General features: G+C 38.8%; 1 protein-coding gene across 1 annotated transcript in view; it reads right to left on the bottom strand.

The window, feature by feature from the left end:
• The window catches only part of JARID2 (jumonji and AT-rich interaction domain containing 2), a 302,580-nt gene that overhangs the window by 114,291 nt on the left and 169,378 nt on the right, over positions 1–18,911 (bottom strand). The window contains exon 3 of the mRNA XM_007054880.4: positions 18,187–18,328. Coding sequence (XP_007054942.3) covers positions 18,187–18,328 — 142 coding nt within the window. The remainder of the gene's footprint in view (positions 1–18,186; positions 18,329–18,911) is intronic.

Below are 18,911 nucleotides of genomic sequence, written 5' to 3'. Positions count from 1 at the left end.
GGAAAAAAAGGAGCAGGGGAAATATTTTGAAATATCTGTATAACACCTCTGATGATATAGCTTTCTAATGGACGGCAACAAATAGCCCTAAATGAGACATTCATGCAGAGACAAATATAGGGGCTCCTTACCTAGTTCACAACAAGCTCTTGATTCTGCAAAAAATCATGAGAATTTATTTCTCTGTGACTCAAGTAGACAGTGAAGATTCCAATCAGTGATGCAGGGCAAAATCCTGTTCCCCCAATGATGGAAGAGGCAAAACTCTCAAGGTTTATCCACACTAGAAACCCCAGTACTTATATTACAGTAACAGTGCAACTGCACCCGTATGAAGCTGCTAGTGAAACAAGGTGCCAGCATCCACCAACTTTATAGCTATCATATCATCTGCATTTATTGTAGTGATGACAATGGTAGACCATTTTACTGGGAGATGGCTCGTGTGGATACCCTGAGCGAGCTTCTACAGCCTTCCCTCAAAATGTCAGTAGACCAAGTGCTGACTTCGTCAAGTGCAGCACCATTGCCCAAGACCAAGGAGTATGGAAATAAAATAAGCACACATGATCTGTGTACCCACACAAATTAAACTACCCTATTCAGGTCAGGAAAGCAGGCAAAGACGACAGTGTCCACATGCCAAAAAGTTTGAAAATACAAAGCCGTGTACAAAGAGCTATCTAAATGGTGATGCATTGTGCAACAAGCATTCTCAAACTTAAAAGGATAAAACAGAGTTGGCTCTTTTTTTCATCTCTTCATATGAAAAATTTAATTTGCACAAGGGCATATTTAAACCAAATTCCAAACGTCATTTTAAAACAAATCTCAATTCTAGGGGCTATCCTGGGTTTTAACACACTGACATTTTTTTTCTTTTGGTAAATATACCAGTCAATTCATATTACAAAAAATGTAACTCTAGTAAGTAACTCAGCCATTAACACATATCCAAATCAGCTAATAGTTAAGAAAATATCCCTCCACCTAAGGACCTCCACCTCATAACCAAAAATTCTGTGTGCTACAAAAATGCATATCTATACCATTTCAGAAATATAAACAGAGTAAACTGTGGCCATGTAACAACATTTTTCAATTGTAAGGACACTGGGAAACAAGATTTCTACAAAAATGACGACATTAATGAAAAGGAAGACAACTGCTGCAGGAGCTCTGGTAGCAGGGAGAAGAGGAGAAGGAGGAGCGAGAATAGTAGCTAGCAGTCTCCATGGTAACAGCCAAGGATACAAGGCCGAACTTGCAGGGGAGATAGAAGTAAGGATGCTATCAGCAGATGCTGATCCATAACATAAAATACCAACAGAGGGTGGTGAACTGGAGGCCACACAGGTGATGATTCCCCAAAGTCTCAGCTTATTTAAATCAAAGTAAAAAATACATGGAGAGAAGAAGGTGAAGTAAAACACACAGTAACAACAATACAAAGCATGACCACTGATGGTATAAATGATTTATTAATAAACATACCATAAAGTAGGGAAAGGCGTTCACAGTAAAATGACAAAAACTTCACTAAGCTTTCATTAGGAAATAGTGTTCTTAGACATAAACCATTAGCCAGACTCTCCCAACAAAACTGAGAGCTGAAGCATTACACCAGCTGAGATTGGGCCATTTATTTTCAACTCCAAAATGATTTTTATATTAATACCAGATACTAGGGATTTAAAACCTGATGAGATTCCATGACGGACATTTACATTATCATTCTGGCTCTGAATCAGAGTTTAAAAAAATAAATAAAAATAATCTTTCCCTGTAAGCTATAAAGTCATTGGTGTGAATAGATTCTAAATCTCTAATCTAGCCAGGGCCCTGTCCTGCTCTTAACTTCATTATCCAGCCCAGTCACTTAAGAGCAGTTCCCATAGTTTCAACCTCCTTTCATTAAAAGCTTTTGCAATGTTACTGCTCAGTTGTTCTCTGATACCAAAAGGCTAACTCACTAAAGTGATTTTTCGTGAATCAGCAAAAGTTCACGTCCCCTCTTTCAAATGGAAAGTACATGCCAACTACGTATTGTTCACACAAACACCAAGTAGCTTCCAACCCAGACACAAAAAAATAAAAAAAATCAATAGTCTTCGACTAATATACACTATAAAAAGATGATCTTCAAATAATTTTTAAAACCAAGCTTCAACCTTGCAACTTTAATATTTACTTTAATTGTAAACTCTTTGGAGCTGAGATCATTTTTTCCACTGAGTAGGTATATTGTGCCTAGCACAATGGGCTCCTGGACCCATGATGGGGGCCCCTAGTGAAATTACAGTGAAAATTATATTATATGCAACCTTGCCATATCTCCAGGTACCTTCCCCAAAGCTCCCATTGGCTACGGTTCCCTGTTCCCGGCCAATGGGAGCTGTGCGGTGGGTGTTGCGGGGGGAGTGCCTGGAGGCAAGGGCAACGCACAGACCCCTCTTCTCTCCTTCCCCCCGCCCACCGGGGCCGCAGGGAGGTGGTGCTGGATCCGGCCCGTAGGCCATAGTTTGCCCACCCCTGGTGTAGAGGACATCTCTACTTCTTCCCTAGAGGCATAACTCAGACTCGACAGGCTTGGCTACCAGTGCTGGTGTCAGTATCAAGGTCAGCACAGGCCTTCAGCCCCGTGCACCACACCAAGGGATCAGCTCATCTCTTCCAATTTTTGAGCCATAAGAAAGAACATAAGAATGACCATATTGGGTCAGACCAAAGGTCCATCCAGCCCAGTATCCTGTCTGTCAACAGTGGCCAATGCCAGGTGCCCCAGTGGGAGTGATGGTAATGATCAAGTGATCTCTCTCCTGCCATCCATCTCCACTCTCTGACAAACAGAGGCTAGGGACACCATTCCTTACCCATCCTGGCTAATAGCCATTAATGGACTTAACCTCCATGAATTTATCCAGTTCTCTTTTAAACCCTGTTATAGTCCTAGCCTTCACAACCGCCTCAGGCAAGGAGTTCCACAGGTTAACTGTGCGCTGAGTGAAGAAGAACTTCCTTTTATTTGTTTTAAACCTGCTGCCCATTAATTTCATTTGGTGGCCCCTAGTTCTTATATTATGGGAACAAGTAAATAACTTTTCCTTACTCACTTTCTCCACGCCACTCATGATTTTATATACTTCTATCATATCCCCCCTTAGACTCCTCTTTTTCAAGCTGAAAAGTTCTAGCCTCTTTAATCTTTCCTCATATGGGACCTGTTCCAAGCCCCTAATCATTTTAGTGGCCCTTCTCTGAACCTTTTCTAATACCAGTATATCTTTTTTGAGATGAGGGAACCACATCTGTATGCAGTAATCAAGATGTGGGCGTACCATGGATTTATATAAGGGCAATAAGATATTCTCCGTCTTTTTCTCTATCCCTTTTTTAATGATTCCTAACATCCTGTTTGCTTTTTTGACTGCCACTGTGCACTGTGTGGACATCTTCAGAGAACTATACACGATGACTCCAAGATCTTTTTCCTGATTAGTTGTAGCTAAATTAGCCCCCATCATATTGTATGTACACTTGGGTTATTTTTTCCAATGTGCATTACTTTACATTTATCCACATTAAATTTCATTTGCCATTTTGTTGCCCAATAACTTAGTTTTGTGAGATCTTCTTGAAGTTCTTCACAGTCTGCTTTGGTCTTAACTATCCTGAGCAGTTTAGTATTGTCTGCAAACTTTGCCACCTCACTGTTTACCCCTTTCTCCAGATCATTTATGAATAAGTTGAATAGAATTGGTCATAGGACTGACCCTTGGGGAACACCACTAGTTACCCCTCTCCATTCTGAAAATTTACCATTTATTCCTACCCTGTGTTCCCTGACTTTTAACCAGTTGTCAATCGATGAAAGGATCTTCTCTCTTACCCCATGACAACTTAATTTACGTAAGAGCCTTGGGTGAGGTACCTTGTCAAAGGCTTTCTGGAAATCTAAGTATACTATGTCCACTGGATCCCCCTTGTCCACATGTTTGTTCACCCCTTCAAAGAACTCTAATACATTAGTAGGACATGATTTCCCTCTACAGAAGCCATATTGACTTTTGCCCAACAATTTATGTTCTTCTGTGTGTCTGACAATTTTATTCTTTACTATTGTTTGAATTAATTTGCCCGGTACTGACGTTAGACTTACCGGTCTGTAATTGCCGGGATCACCTCTAGAGCCCTTTTTAAATATTGGCGTTACATTAGCTATCTTCCAGTCATTAGGTACAGTAGCTGATTTAAAGGACAGGTTACAAATCATAGTTAATAGTTCCGCAATTTCACATTTGAGTTCTTTCAGAACTCTTGGGTGAATGCCATCTGGTCCCGGTGACTAGTTACTGTTAAGTTTATCAATTAATTCCAAAACCACCTCTAATGACACTTCAATCTGTGACAATTCCTCTGATTTGTCACCTACAAAGGACGGCTCAGGTTTGGGAATCTCCCTAACATCCTCAGCCGTGAAGACTGAAGCAAAGAATTCATTTGGTTTCTCCGCAATGACTTTGTCGTCTTTAAGTGCTCCTTTTGTATCTCGATTGTCCAGGGGCCCCACTGGTTGTTTAGCAGGCTTCCTGCTTCTGATGTACTTAAAAAACATTCTTTTGTTATCTTTTGAGTTTTTGGCTAGCTGTTCTTCAAACTCCTTTTTGGCTTTTCTCATTAAATTTTTACACTTAATTTGGCAGTGTTTATGCTCCTTTCTATTTCCCTCACTAGGAACTGACTTCCACTTTTTAAAAGATGCCTTTTTATCTCTCACTGCTTCTTTTACATGGTTGTCAAGCCACAGTGGCTCTTTTTTAGTTCTTTTACTTTGTTTTTTAATTTGGGGTATACATTTAAGTTGGGCCTCTATTATAGTGTCTTTGAAAAGCGTCCATGCAGCTTGCAGGGATTTCACTCTAGTCACTGTACCTTTTAATTTCTGTTTAACTAACCTCCTCATTTTTGCATAGTTCCCCTTTCTGAAATCAAATGCCACAGTGTTGGGCTGCTGAGGTGTTCTTCCCATCACGGGAATGTTAAATGTTGTTACATTATGGTCACTATTTCCAAGCAGTCCTGTTATAGTTACCTCTTGGACCAGATCCTGAGCTCTACTCAGAACTAGATCGAGAATTGGTCTCTCCCCTTGTGGGTTCCTGTACTAGCTGCTCTGAGAAGCAGTCATTTAAAGTATTGAGAAATTTTGTCTCTGCATTTCGTCCTGAGGTGACATGTACCCAGTCAATATGGGGATAATTGAAATCCCCCACTATTATTGATTTCTTTATTTTGATAGCCGCTCTAATCATCACTATCACTGTCCTGGTCAGGTGGTCGATAATAGATCCCTACTTTTATATTCTTATTAGAGCATGGAATTACTATCCCTAAAGATTCTATGGAACATGTGGATTCATTTAAGATTTTTACTTCATTTGATTCTACGTTTTCTTTCACATATAGTAGTTTGAAGGTTTTGCCCTTGGAGAAATGCCTTTTGGAGTACTCTTTGTGGGGTGGTCACACGGTTCTCAGAGCCAAGTTTGTGTTTCATCCAGCCTTGTCTTTTGGAGACCGAGTTATCCTTTGGTGTTGGGGGTGCAATGCCGGATCTGTTGGGGTCATTACCAAGATAACTAGTGCCAAGGTAGTCCGCAATGGAGCCCATGGCGTTGAGGTTGCTGGCACTGATGTTGTTGGCACCTTCTTCAATGCCTTCTTCTCTCTGAACTCCAGAGTATGGTGTCTGCTCAAAGAAACGTTGGCCAGTGACAATTTCTTTGGCTCTAATCTGGCTGTTGGCATGTACCAGGGTCGGAAGTAACCCGCATGGACTGCACTAGCAGGTGTAACTTGTGCCATAAGCCTTAAATTGTTCCAATGGTTATTATCCTCACTGTTAAACAAAAATTGAGCCTTATTTCTAGTCTGAATTTGTCTAGTTTCAATTCCCAACTATTAGATCTTATTATGTCTTTGTCTTATATTGAAGAACTATCTATTATCAAATATTTGTCTCCTGAGAAGGCACTGAGATCAAGCCACCCCTTAACTTTCTCTTTGTGAATAAACAGATTGAGTTCCTTGAGTCTATCACTGTAAGGCATGTTCTCCTCTCCTTTAATCATCCTAGTGCAAATCCAGCCCAATAGCCAATTGCTTTATTTGTACAATTTGTTATTTTAATATATATGCACTACATTAAATAAATTCTATCTATTTCAGGATTTCCAGGGAAAAAAAACTATTTGTATCTAAACACTCTAGTCTCCATTCCCCTCTCTAGCATGGATAAATGCAGTTGTTCCCTCACTAAGCAAACAACTAATGCAACTTTGCATAACCCTCTCAAAATTAGAGGTGGGTAACTGAAGCACCTGGTCTATAAACAGGATTACAGTACATGGCAGTGAGCAACAGGTGAACAAAAATACATTGTACTTTGTTTCCACTAGTGAATAAATTATTCATTATACAGAAAAAGGGGAACGTCTGAGGTATTATGAATATTCCCTCCCTTCTGTAACTGAGCCCTATTACATCACTGCCCGTTATTTATTATTCTCAACATTCCACATCAATTATGACAGACACTTGAACAGGATTAACCCTCATTTATGGTTTGTGTGTATGGTGTTAATAGCCATGCACTAAAGATGCTGTTCCTCCTTAACTACGAACACAGTTTATCCCAAAAGCTCATCCATATTACTCTGACAAATTGAATTGTTTCTTATAACAAGCTAAGTATTTAAATACAAACCCATCAGCTGTTAAGAGAAAACAAAACCTTCTAAACAAGGAGAACAATGCATACATACTTACCTACTCTTACAGGCTCAATTGACTGAAGTGCTTTGAGATTATCAGAGGAAAGGTGCTATGTAAATGAAAAGCTTTGTAAGTCACAAAGAAATGAAGAAAACCAGGTTGACTCCTTGCGTGCTTGCATTACACACATAAACCCCTCCCCTCCCGATCCCTCAAACCACAATTTCATTTCACTTCTCCAGTGAAGTCTGCTTAAGGGCTTGGCTATACTTACATTTTATAGCGCTCTAACTTCCTGGCTCAGGGGTGTGAAAAATCACCCCCCTGAGCGCAGCAAGTCAGAGTGCTTTAAAGTGCTAGTGGAGCTGGATTACCAGGAGCGCTGGGAGAGCGCACTCTCAGTGTTCGCACACGACCACACTCGCACTTCAACGTGCTGCTGCGGGAGCACTCCTGTGACAGTGCTTTGAAGCTTCCAGTGTGTGAGTGTGCATACAGACCATTAACTACAACGAGGCCAGTGTAATGAGATCACATCTGTACATGAGAAACTAAGCACACACACAAGTAGGGTCCAGTGCCCTAACCGCTCTACTCTTCCTGTGATTCATTTTAACATTAAATATGGTGACTAGTCAAGATTGTCTCATAAACCAGCATGCACAATCATCGCTGCCATGTCAACCAACTGAAATTACAAGCACTGATTGGAGAGTGCAACTTGCAGAGCTTAATATACAAAAAAATATTCCCTACTGGAAATGCAATGGGGCGTGAAAGTTGAGACTGCTGTCACGTTTAGCTATCCTCCCCAGGACCTCAGGTTCAAGTTTCCCAACCATACTTCTAATTTCTTTCCCCTCCCAACAAACAAGAATTTACTTGTTCATAATGAAAGAAAGAGAAAATCTCAATTATGTAAGTATTTGAAAGAAGAACTAAAATCTTAAAAATGCCTACTAAATATGTGGATTAATTTTGTTACAACTAGAATTTGCGAATTCAAAAAATATGTTTTATTAATAGTGCTGCACAATAAAAAATAAATGCATTTATACATTTGAAAATTTTCTACAAATATGTTTTACTTGGGCCAAATACATGAACAGCCACCTGATTACTAACATAGAACAAGCAAGATGCTAACTCTAAAAACCAGAGGATAAATGTGCTGTTTATACCAAACTTGCTCTGCATGCATCCTTTCTGAATAAAGTAGAGCTACTGTTCCTAGAAAGTGTACAGTCATCGCTGTGCACTGCTATTCACTGACAGCAGACAAATTCCTAAAGCTATCTTTAAACAATCTGAAGACATCCAGCATGATGGCTCACACTACTTTGAACAATACTGTTAACCTCCTCAACTGAGTATCACAGCATTGCCTGAAATTAGACACTCATCCATGTAAGAGCATTCAAAACCTGATGCAAGTTATTTTTCTTCTCCTTTGGTGATAAAAAAAAAAAAGCAGTGATTATCCTTTAATGAGTAGCTTTTTTAGGACTTCTAGGTCTTCAATCTGCGAGCACAGTCCACCACAACAGATGGATGGTCTCAAAATTTTACTGTCTTTTAGTCATTTGCCAGGGTTTCAGACCATCTCCACCAATAAAATGAAACAGGCTAAGATTGCTTCTGCTCACATGGGAACTGGAATGCAACCCAGTAAACAACAGATTTGGTGTTTTTAACACAGCATTTTAAAACATTTAACAAAAATCCTAGCAAATACAAGAACAAAAGCAATACTTTATGGCCATATTTTTGCTTCCAAAATGGTAGAAAAATTTTGGCACCTATTTATTCATATACATTTGGAAAGTGACACTGCTATTACTAGAAGTAAACTGAAATATCCTCATGCAAGTGGTCCCTTTAATAACATACACAAGAAACCAAACATATATTTGCTGGCAAGACCAACAAAAACTATGCAAGTTAGCCAGATGTCATAATAATGAAGATCATAAAGACTTCTAAGTACTTAGAGATTACTTTAAAATAAAATACAATACAATATGGGCCAAGTTTTTCACAAGTTATATTGTGTGTGCCAGCCTCTCTTGGCACACACAATTCAGTTGCTTGTATGCATTCTGAGACAAAAATGATGAGGTTTACATGTGGAAATTTAGCAAATTTAATATACAAACACACAAACATTCTCAAGTAAACTGAAGTGATCACCACATGCAAAAGTGACCATATTTTGAAAGCATGGTCCCATGTTCTTATTCTTCTATAAATTAGATTTCCAGTGGTTGGACTGATCCAGAAACCTTATGAGTAAAGCTTTACCAAGGTGAACTGATTTAAAATCAAGTTGATTTAAATCATTGGTTTTAAATCATTATTGAAATCAGCAAGAAGGAAACCTTGATTTAAATAATCCATCTTTATTGTGTTTAGCATTTGTACTTTTTAGTTATTTTCCTAAAGAAAGGTTGATTCTCATCCGCTGGTAACCACTAAAACATGTTGTTTTGCAACTAAATGTAGCCCAAATACTAAATGTGGTGCTTCTTTTCACTAATCAGGAGGATACACTACATCAATAGACATTTATTTAAGAAATTATACAGCTTAACTTACATTTATCCAGATTTTTAGTTTTTACATTTTTATGAGAAAATGGTGAAAGATATATTTCTTATTTACTAGATGATTATTAATTTTTTACTTGTGATACGAGTTAAGCGCTATATAGACTGGAACTAAAATTCAATAAAAATACACAAAAACAGCATTTTAAATTTTTTAACTAACTAAACCTACCTTAAATGTGCTAGATACATAAGTGGGGAATTTTTGCATTATAACTAATTGAATTATTAAACAAGGGCGGTGTTATCTGTAATTAGTGTATTGAACTGATTGTCAAGATTTTAGAACTAATAGATCTGATCCTCTCATATCTAGTTTTTATTCAAAGATTGGAAGAGGGGGAAAAAGGCTTTCCTGCTTTTTCAACTCACAATTCATTTATTAACTTTGAGTGAACTAGTCACTGAAGTGAATAAGTTGAATAAACTGAAATGAAGAAAATATTCTCCCTGAACTGGCAGAAAAGGCTACTACGTCAAAAACTGGTTTATTACTTTAACTAACTCTAGTTTCAGGTCCCTAGCCAGTGACTTCCACCAATTCAGTGGTTTGAACTTGGCAGCAAACGTACTGTTTAATATAATTTTTGTATTTATTTTAAATAATTTTAGGCCTTAACATTTGAAATTTAATTTTAAATAGATTTTTAAAAGATACACCATATGTAATGTAAATTAAAAAGTCAATTGAAAAAAGAAATCTGATTTAAAGAATAAATCCTGTATTACATATATATGTATAATTTCCTTCCCTTCCTACCACCATCAAGCTGGGACATTGAAAAATTGTATCTTAAAAAAATTAGAAATTGTGCATTTTTAGTGCTTTTCCACAAGTTTTGCTATTTTTACTACAGAAGACACACCTGGGGGGGGGGGGGGCCCCCCCCGCTGGTTTATTGTAAAGACAATTTTTTCTGCTTCCCTGTCAACTTGGTTTTGTAGAAAACTCTCCAACCAATTTGCAGCAAAGGTGTTAGCTACCTTACTGAGGCAGCAACTTCAAAGGCTATTTGGGCTAATATTGTTGAGGAAAATCAATCAAGTTTAAACCGAGCCAGTTATACTGGTAAACTCGACCTCCACTCCCACCCCCAATGTGGCTTTTTTATTTATGTTGCTTGGAAAAGTGTTTAAAATAAGCTGGGGTTGGGTGGGGGGGAGGAAGAGAGTCTCCCTTATGCAAGAATCAGTGTCCACATGGGGAGCAGGGAGGGACGGCGCAGAGAGCAGTGTTACACTAATATAACTTGTGAAACTTTACTGTGTAGACAAGTCCTAAAAAATGCTCAGTTGGAGTCATTTTACTGTTTTAGATGATAGCCTTCATGATGTCCCTCTTTCATTTTGTCGTAGGGTAAGCTCGACTCAGTAGCTCTTTCAAGCAGGATTTCTGTTTTCATTTTCATTTCTTAGCAGCAATGTGATTGGCCTTCTCTCCTATTCATCCTTGCAGGAAAAATCCATTTCCTAATCTTTCCAAAAAAATTTTTAGCAGAAACAATTTCCACTATATGAACACAGTGTAACAACATCATCTGGGAAATGCTCATGCCCACTTACAACTGGAAAATGAAAAGCAGAGCTCACACACATACACATGGAGTTTCTCTCTGCCATATGAAAAATATGGAGTGTGAGTGTGTGTGTATACACACACACACACTCATACTCACATACATATACACACGTAAAATTTTTAAATGAAAGTCATCAGGAAATGTTAGGCTTCATGATTCTAAGGAAAGGAAGGAGTGAGAGCAGAAGAATAAGAACAATGGACTTCAAAAAAAGGAGACAAACTTTGAAAACTAACAGCTTAGGTTCCATGGGTAGAAAATCTGAGAAAAGGAGTCCATGAGAGCTAGTAGTTTCTCAAAAATAATATTTATGGCACAACAGCCTACTATCCCAACGCGAAGGAAAGAATAGTAAGAGATCAATATGGTTCCATTAGGAGATCTTTAATAACCCCAAACAAATAAAAAGAAATCCTACAAAAAGTGGAAATGTGGACAAATTGCTAAGGATGAGTGCAAAAGACTAGCACATGCATGTAAGGGCGAAATTACAAAAGCTAAGGTACAAAGTGAGTTATACCTAGCAAGGGACACAGAAGACAATAAAAAGAGGTTTTAGAAAAATATTAGGAACAAGAGAAAGGTGAAGGAAAATGTATGTCCATTACTTAGCTGGGTAGAAGAGCTGAAAAAGGATGACATCAAGAAGGCTGATGTGTTTAATGCCTATTTTGCTTCAGTCTTCACTAAAAAAGTTAATGGTGACCAGATGCTTAAAACAATATTAACAACAACGGGGAAGGAAAACAAGCCAAAATAGGGAAAGAACAGGTTAAAGAATATTTAGACAAGTTAGATGTATTTAAGTCGGCAGGGCCTGATGAAATTCACCCTATGATACATAAGGAACTAGCTGAACCAATCTTGTAACCATTAGCAATTATCTTCAAGAACTCAGAGAACAGTTAAGGTCTCAGAGGAATGGAAAATGGCAAATATGGTACCTATCTTTAAAAGGGGGAACAAAGAGGACCCCAATCCTAACTTGATGACATGGACAGATACTGGAACAAATTATTATCCAACCAGTTTGTAAACACTTAGAGGACAACAAGGTGATAAATACTAGCCAGCGTGATTTTGTCAAGAACAAATCATGTCAAACCAACATAATTTCTTTGACAGTGTTACTGGCTTAGTGGATAGGTAAGAAGTTGTAGAAGTGATTTATCTTCATTTTAGCAAATGTTTTCACACAATCCCACGTGACATTCTCATAAGCAAACTAGAAAGACGCGGACTAGATTAAATTACTATAATGTGGGTGCACAACTGGTTGGACAAAACATACTGAAAGAGTAATCATCAATGATTTGCTGTGGAAATGGGAGGGTGCATCTAGAGGGATCCTGCAGGGGTCTGTCCTGAGTCAGGTACTATTCAGTATTTTCATTAATGACTTGGGTAGAGGAGAGAGTATGCTTATAAATTTGCTGATGACACCAAACTGGGAGGGGTTGCAAGTAGTTTAGAGGACAGGATTAGAATTCAAAACAACCCTGACAAATTGGAGAACTGGTCTGAAATCAACAAGATGAAATTAAATAAAGACAAGTGCAAATTACTATACTTGGGAAGGAAAAATCAAATGCACAACTACAAAATGGGAAATAACTGGCTAGATGATAGTACTGCTGAAAAGGATCTGGGGGTTACAGTGGATCACAAATTAAATATCACTCAACAATGTGATTGTAATCCTAAAAAACCCTCCATGCCAAATGACAAAGGGTTCACTGTTGTTACACCAACTCATATCCGGCCTGACAAACTCACTACACTTAACACACTGCTTTCAATAATTCATGCACAAAGGGTTGTATAAGGTGTCTAGTGGAAGCTTACCTCTAGTGGAAGTTGATGCACCTAATCACTGTGGGATGTGTGTATGGGTGATGTTTAAGAAGTTGTATGTACGTATTGAAAATACATTTAGAATCTGTGTCCCTGGCAAGGTAGACAAGCAGGTTTTGCCAGACAAAAGGGATGGGGAAATCACCTATCTGCCTTGTCTCCCATGCGTATTAAGCATTGTAAAACCAACACAAAGTAAGTCCTATTTGTAAGTAATGTCCACAGGAAAAACTGGTTGACAGAGGGATCTGAACTCAACAAGGAAAAGCATCCTGACTCTGGAGACAAAAAGAATGGACTTTGGGGTATAAGAACAAGGTACCAGAACTCCTCTTTTATCCTGTAGTTGAAGGGGTAACCAGGCAGTGCAGTTTTGCCAATGAAAACAGGGATCTCAACCAATCTAATTTGAAACACCGCAAGAGAAGGTTTGGGTGAGATCAGGCTGCTTCAGACAAGGATTGTAACCTGTTAAGTTTTAGTCTCTGGAGAGTGTGTTATACTTTTGTTTTATTTGTAACCATTTCTGTTTCCATTATCCTTACTCATTCGCTCTTAAGTCTCTACCTTTGTTAATGAGCTTAAAACATTCTTGTAATATTATGAATACATCTCAGTGCTATTAGATTAAGCAATGCTGGAAACCTGAGTTGTAACCTTCCAGTCACACGTACACTGTCTGTTTGGGAGACAGCTTCCCTGATAATTTCTGAGTGCGCCCACTGACAGGGCCTGGACACTACAGGGAAACACTCTTTAAGAGGGATCAGGGATTGGGATGCACCTCTTGTAAACCTGCAAAGCAAAGCAGGACCAGCAGAGTTCTGAGGAGAATGCTTAAGTAGTTGAAAGGCCAGTGGTGTACAGACTCTGACACCCAGCTCCACAAGAAAGACTCCCTCATAACAAGGTAACTCAGAGTCTTGGACATTCTGAGTGATGCAGTTGTGAAAAGGCTAATACCCGTCTGGGGTGTGTTAACAGGAGTCTCGTATGCAAAACATAGGAGGTAACTGTACAATTCTACTCAGCACTGGTGAGGCCTCAGCCTGAGTACTGTGTCCAATTCTGGGTGCCACACTTAAGGAAAAATATGGACAAATTGGAGAGTCCACAGGAGAGCAGATTTAAAAAAAAAAAAAAAAAAAAGATAAAAGGTTTAGAAAACCTGACCTATAAGGCAAGTTTAAAAAACTGGGCCTGATTAGTCTCGAGAAAAGATGACTGAGGAGGGACTTGATAACAGTCCTCAAATATGTTAAAGGCTGTTATAAAAAGGACAGTGATCAATTGTTCTACATGTCCACTGAAGGTAGGACAAGAAGTAACCCCCAGCAAAGAAAATTTAGTTTAGATATTAGGGAAAATGTTCTATCGGGATTGTTAATATTGGAAGGAGGTTGTGGAATTCTCATCATTAAAGATTTTTAAGAACAGGTGAGACAAATACCTGTCAGAGATGAACTAGGTCCTGCATCAGCCAGGGGACTGACTAGATGAAATCCAAAAATTACTTCCAAACCTTCATTTCAATGACCCCTACGATCATCAATCAAATCCAAACAGTAGCGCATCTCTACAACTGTCTTCTTGGTAGCCTAAATTAAAAGGACCAACTGCACTCTTCTATTCCATTTCATGTCATGCTTTCATGGCTGCAGTTTCAGCACAGCTCAGGCCTGACATTTCTGAAGAAGTCCTCAGAAAAATTTGGCCAAAAGCCTGAGGTTAGCCAAGTGAAGCAGTGCTCCATTTTCTAAACAGTTACTCTCCCGTGTATACCTTATGTATAAACACTGGCTGGAATACAAATCATTGCCAAATATAGCCTGAACTACCATCAAGCCCAGTGCAGGTTCAGGTAACAAAGACTATTTCAACTTCAGTAAGAAATGCAAAATAAACAATAAAGAGTTGTAAAAGCATTCGGATTGGGGTGTCATGGGAAAAGAAGAATCCTTTAACAGATAAATTTGAATTGAAATTCAATTAGACTTCTTCGATTACTAAACTACATAACCACGAAATCTTATATCTGTCCGTATTTATTTTGAATAGCCATCTAGATTCCTCTTCTCTATATATCATTAAATAAGACAAGAGAACAGGCTATACAAGTGATCTTTCACTGTATAGAAGATGGGTTCAAGTTTCCCAAAACCTCCCTCCCCTTGCAACACACACACACACACACACACACGATAAATAGTGATTTACATATATACATAGTTCAAAACAGTGCTACCAGACACTAAGCCTACTTTATTAAATACAGAAGTATACACCCTTGGGACCTGTGCTATCTATGCAAACATTTAAATTTGTTCCATTGTGTATGCTGCTTGTCATAATGCGTGGCATTTCTCAAAGACCAAGAACAATGCACATTCTAATTATGGGAGTGAGAAAATTGTGGATAGTCTGACTTTGGCATGTTCATCGTTTAAATGCATATCTCAGCTGGCAACAGGCCATCAGTCTTGTTCAAAGCTGAAAAGGAACATTGAGAAGTTTGGCCACTGGGGGGTATAATTTCCTAAATGTCATCAGCTCAGAAGCAGAGGAACAAAATGGTACCAGATATAATATATAATACTAAATGGAGAAAAGGGGACAGAGAAATAGAAAAGAGGGCAAAGAATGTGGTAGTTGGGGGAAGGGAGAATACAGAGAAAAAGCAGCACAGAACAGAAGGGCAAAATCAGAAGGTAGATAGAAACGCACAGAGAGGGAGTCGGAAAGTAGACAAAAAAAAGAGTGTGAGAAATACATAAAACAGGAAGGTTCTATATAAAGGGGAATTCCACAGGCAAAAAGGATTGGTGGTGGAGTTTTTTTTTTGTTGTTGTTCTTGTGCTTCTCTATGATAAGTGAAGTAAAACTGAAATGTTTCTCCCACTTCCACAAAAGCCCAAAAATTAGGGATTTTTCAGCTTGGCTTTTTTTTTTTTTTTTTTTTTTAATCTCAAAAGTATCAAGTTGCTTATTTTTGTTCCTTGGAGGCCCAAAAAATTGGAGTGGGGACTTTCACATCCCTTAACAGTGGTGGTGTTGCACCATTAACAAAGGCCTCCTCCCAGTTATATATATCTCTAGTGTTTGAATTAAATAGGTATTTTAAAAAAAAAGTTTTGAATGATATTTCTAAAAACCCCATTACCACCCACCCACCCAGTTTTACTTCCTCAGTCCTTGTGATGTCACAGTTCCACTAGTTCCTGAATCACATGCCAAGTCTCCCAGGAAAAATATGATAAACAATACTTAAATTTCTAAACAGAAAGACTTTCAAGCATTCTTTATACCTCACATAAAAAAGGGAAAAGGGAACATAGCTAATTCGTTTCTCCTTTGCAGGTTACCTTCCACACTTCTGTGGTGCAACTTGCCCTTGCAACATTTCTATCTATACAAAATACTAAATGCAGATTTTGTCCTGAGACATATACAGGAGCACACATGCATATCCAAAGGCAAACTTTGCTCATTTAATTTTGGGGGGGACCACTCTCTTTACCCCCTTTCTCGGACTTCCCCAGAAATTCCCAAACTAAGTTTGAGGTTACCTAGGAAATAGAAATGTGAAAAAGTCTATTTTGTGTTTTAAGTAGATATTTATTTTTAAATCCATTTTGCTTTGGGGGGGTTATTCTGGTGTGGTTTTTTTGCAGGGGGGAGCAGGGGATTTATAAGAAGGCTTATACATTTAAATAGTTAGCCCTCAGTAAATGTTGATTTCACTTGACATGCAGAAATAGGAAAAAAAAAAAATCTATCAACGACAGTCATCAAGTGCAGCCTCCCCTGCACCTACTGGCTGCAGGGATCCAGGGTCAACAGCCCCACTGTCACCCAGGGAGCTCTCTGCAGCCAGCTGTTACAGTCCTGCTCTCTCACTCAATGGCTCGGAGCCATCCCTGGGCAGGAGCCATGCAGCAGAGGGACGACCTCACCTGCATTCAGGGATCATCCTGCTCCTTGTGGCCCTAGCTGGGAGTCTCTGCTTTGCCAGGCCAGGACCACAGCGACCCACCCCCTCATCTTGCACCCAGGTGACTTGCGCCCCTTGACAGCGCTGGGAACACGCAGTCAGTGTTGCCCTAACCCTATCCCCTTTTGTTTCCCAAAACGGTGAAAATTCAAAATCAATAAAAATAAAATGCTTAAAACCCATAATTACACACAACTGAGAAAAATAAAACCGATAAAAAACGTTTAAAAATAAAAATTGATATTATCCATTGAAATTACAAAAAATAGAAGTCAAATTTTGCCAAAACCTTATTTATAAGACATTTTTCAGTCAGACAATTTTAGTTCTTTCTTTATACAAGAGGGGGAAAAAACACAGACCTCTGCCTGCACTTTCAGCATATTTTCTACAAAAAATTGGCTTAAACCCTGCAATTTTAACCTACATTTTACACGTTTAGGAATTGGCCAAGATTGTAGCATAATGAGAGTTCAACAGAGACTTCATAACTGATTTCTAAGGAACAGGAGCCAGATTGCCACAGCATTAGCCCAGAGTAATATTTACAGACAATAACCTACATCTTTATAGTGAGGCTCACTATACAGCTAGTATTCTGAGGCCACATTTATTTTAAACCTCTTTAACATGTAACATGTAACCATTTTAACTTTCAAAGCAAATCTAAAGGTAATTCTAATTTAATGACACAAATGTATCTTGTTTGTTGAAATTACATTATCCGGATCCAGTAAACTAACACACAGATATTTACATTGACAGACCCAAAAATACCGAGTAAAGATTTCATTTAACAATCACCCAACTGCAGTAAAATGACAGCGACATTGCCATGTTTTCCGCTGCTAAACTACAGAACACCCACTGTGTAAAGGATGCAGGACAATGAACCCAAAATGCAAACTTATTCCTATAGCTGTATGAAACACTCTACACCCGAAAATCTGTTTATGGTATGGGAGATTTTGGCATACGTTCAATGCTACTCAAAAAATTATTTGAGTTCTTAACCACCACCAGACATGCCAAACATCTTGAAAAAAATGCAGAAATTGGGCTTGGTTTTGGCTTAATTGGCTTGTGAGTTGCTTTTTGGTTAGTTTTTGGCTTGTAGCTTTTTTTTTTTTTTTTGATCAGCTCCTGGCAGGGTGGGCGGGGGGTGGGGGAGGAAGAAAGAAAAAGAAAGTCAGGGGTGCATACTGAGCTCACCACAGTCCCAGACTGCATGCCGGGGGGATCTAGTCAGAGTGTTGGGGTTCTTAGGGATTGGATTGTTTTGGCCTTGTTTTGAAATGGGATTAGCTTGATTTTTGGCTTCTTGTGAAAATCGGGGTGCTTACTTACTGCGTGAAAGTTGGCAACTGTGAACGCCACTAACCTTTTCCTTGACGGTCCTTCTTCAAAATCTGAAGAACTAACATCATTGCTAGTTGAGGACACTTGCGATGCATCGTCCTTCTCGTTCTCTGACTGTTCTGATCCTGGTCCTAATCCCTTCGATGGGCCATTAGTGAGAAGTCCTGTAAGGGTGAGACAAACAGTACAGAATGTTCAAAATATGCATTAATAATACTGAACAGGCCAGGAGAAAGTTCACACAGGATACCAAGAGCAAATACAAGGCTCCAAAACTCTTTCCTTGCAAAAATGAGCATCCCTGGTAATAAGAACGGCCCTACTGGGTCAGACTAAAGGCCCATCTAGCCCAGTATCCTGTCTTCCAACAGTGGACAGTGCCAGATGCCCCAGAAGGAATGAACAGAACAGGTATTCCAGTTAGAAACTGATGAATCTGCAGATCTTTAGCTTAGTGGAGAACTGCAAACGTCCATTACAAATCAGCGTACAAAGGGTCAAGAAAAGTGCTTGGGGGTCACACTGAAAATCTTTCCCATCCCTTAAAAATGGCATAATTTAGCAGCATAATTTCACCTCTGTGTTACAGAATTTATACAAGTTACTGTATCTGGCATTAATAGGGGTCATTTGCATAAAGCTCTGCATCAATATAAAAATAAATTATGTGGACAATTTCTATTTCTCCTCTTCATTCTGCTGCTTCCAACCATTGCAATTTATGATGTGTTAAGCATTGTAAGTCCC

The sequence above is a fragment of the Chelonia mydas genome, chromosome 2, assembly GCF_015237465.2.
Source record: "Chelonia mydas isolate rCheMyd1 chromosome 2, rCheMyd1.pri.v2, whole genome shotgun sequence".
Lineage (NCBI taxonomy): Eukaryota > Metazoa > Chordata > Testudines > Cheloniidae > Chelonia > Chelonia mydas.
This window is presented reverse-complemented; position numbering and strand designations above follow the sequence as displayed.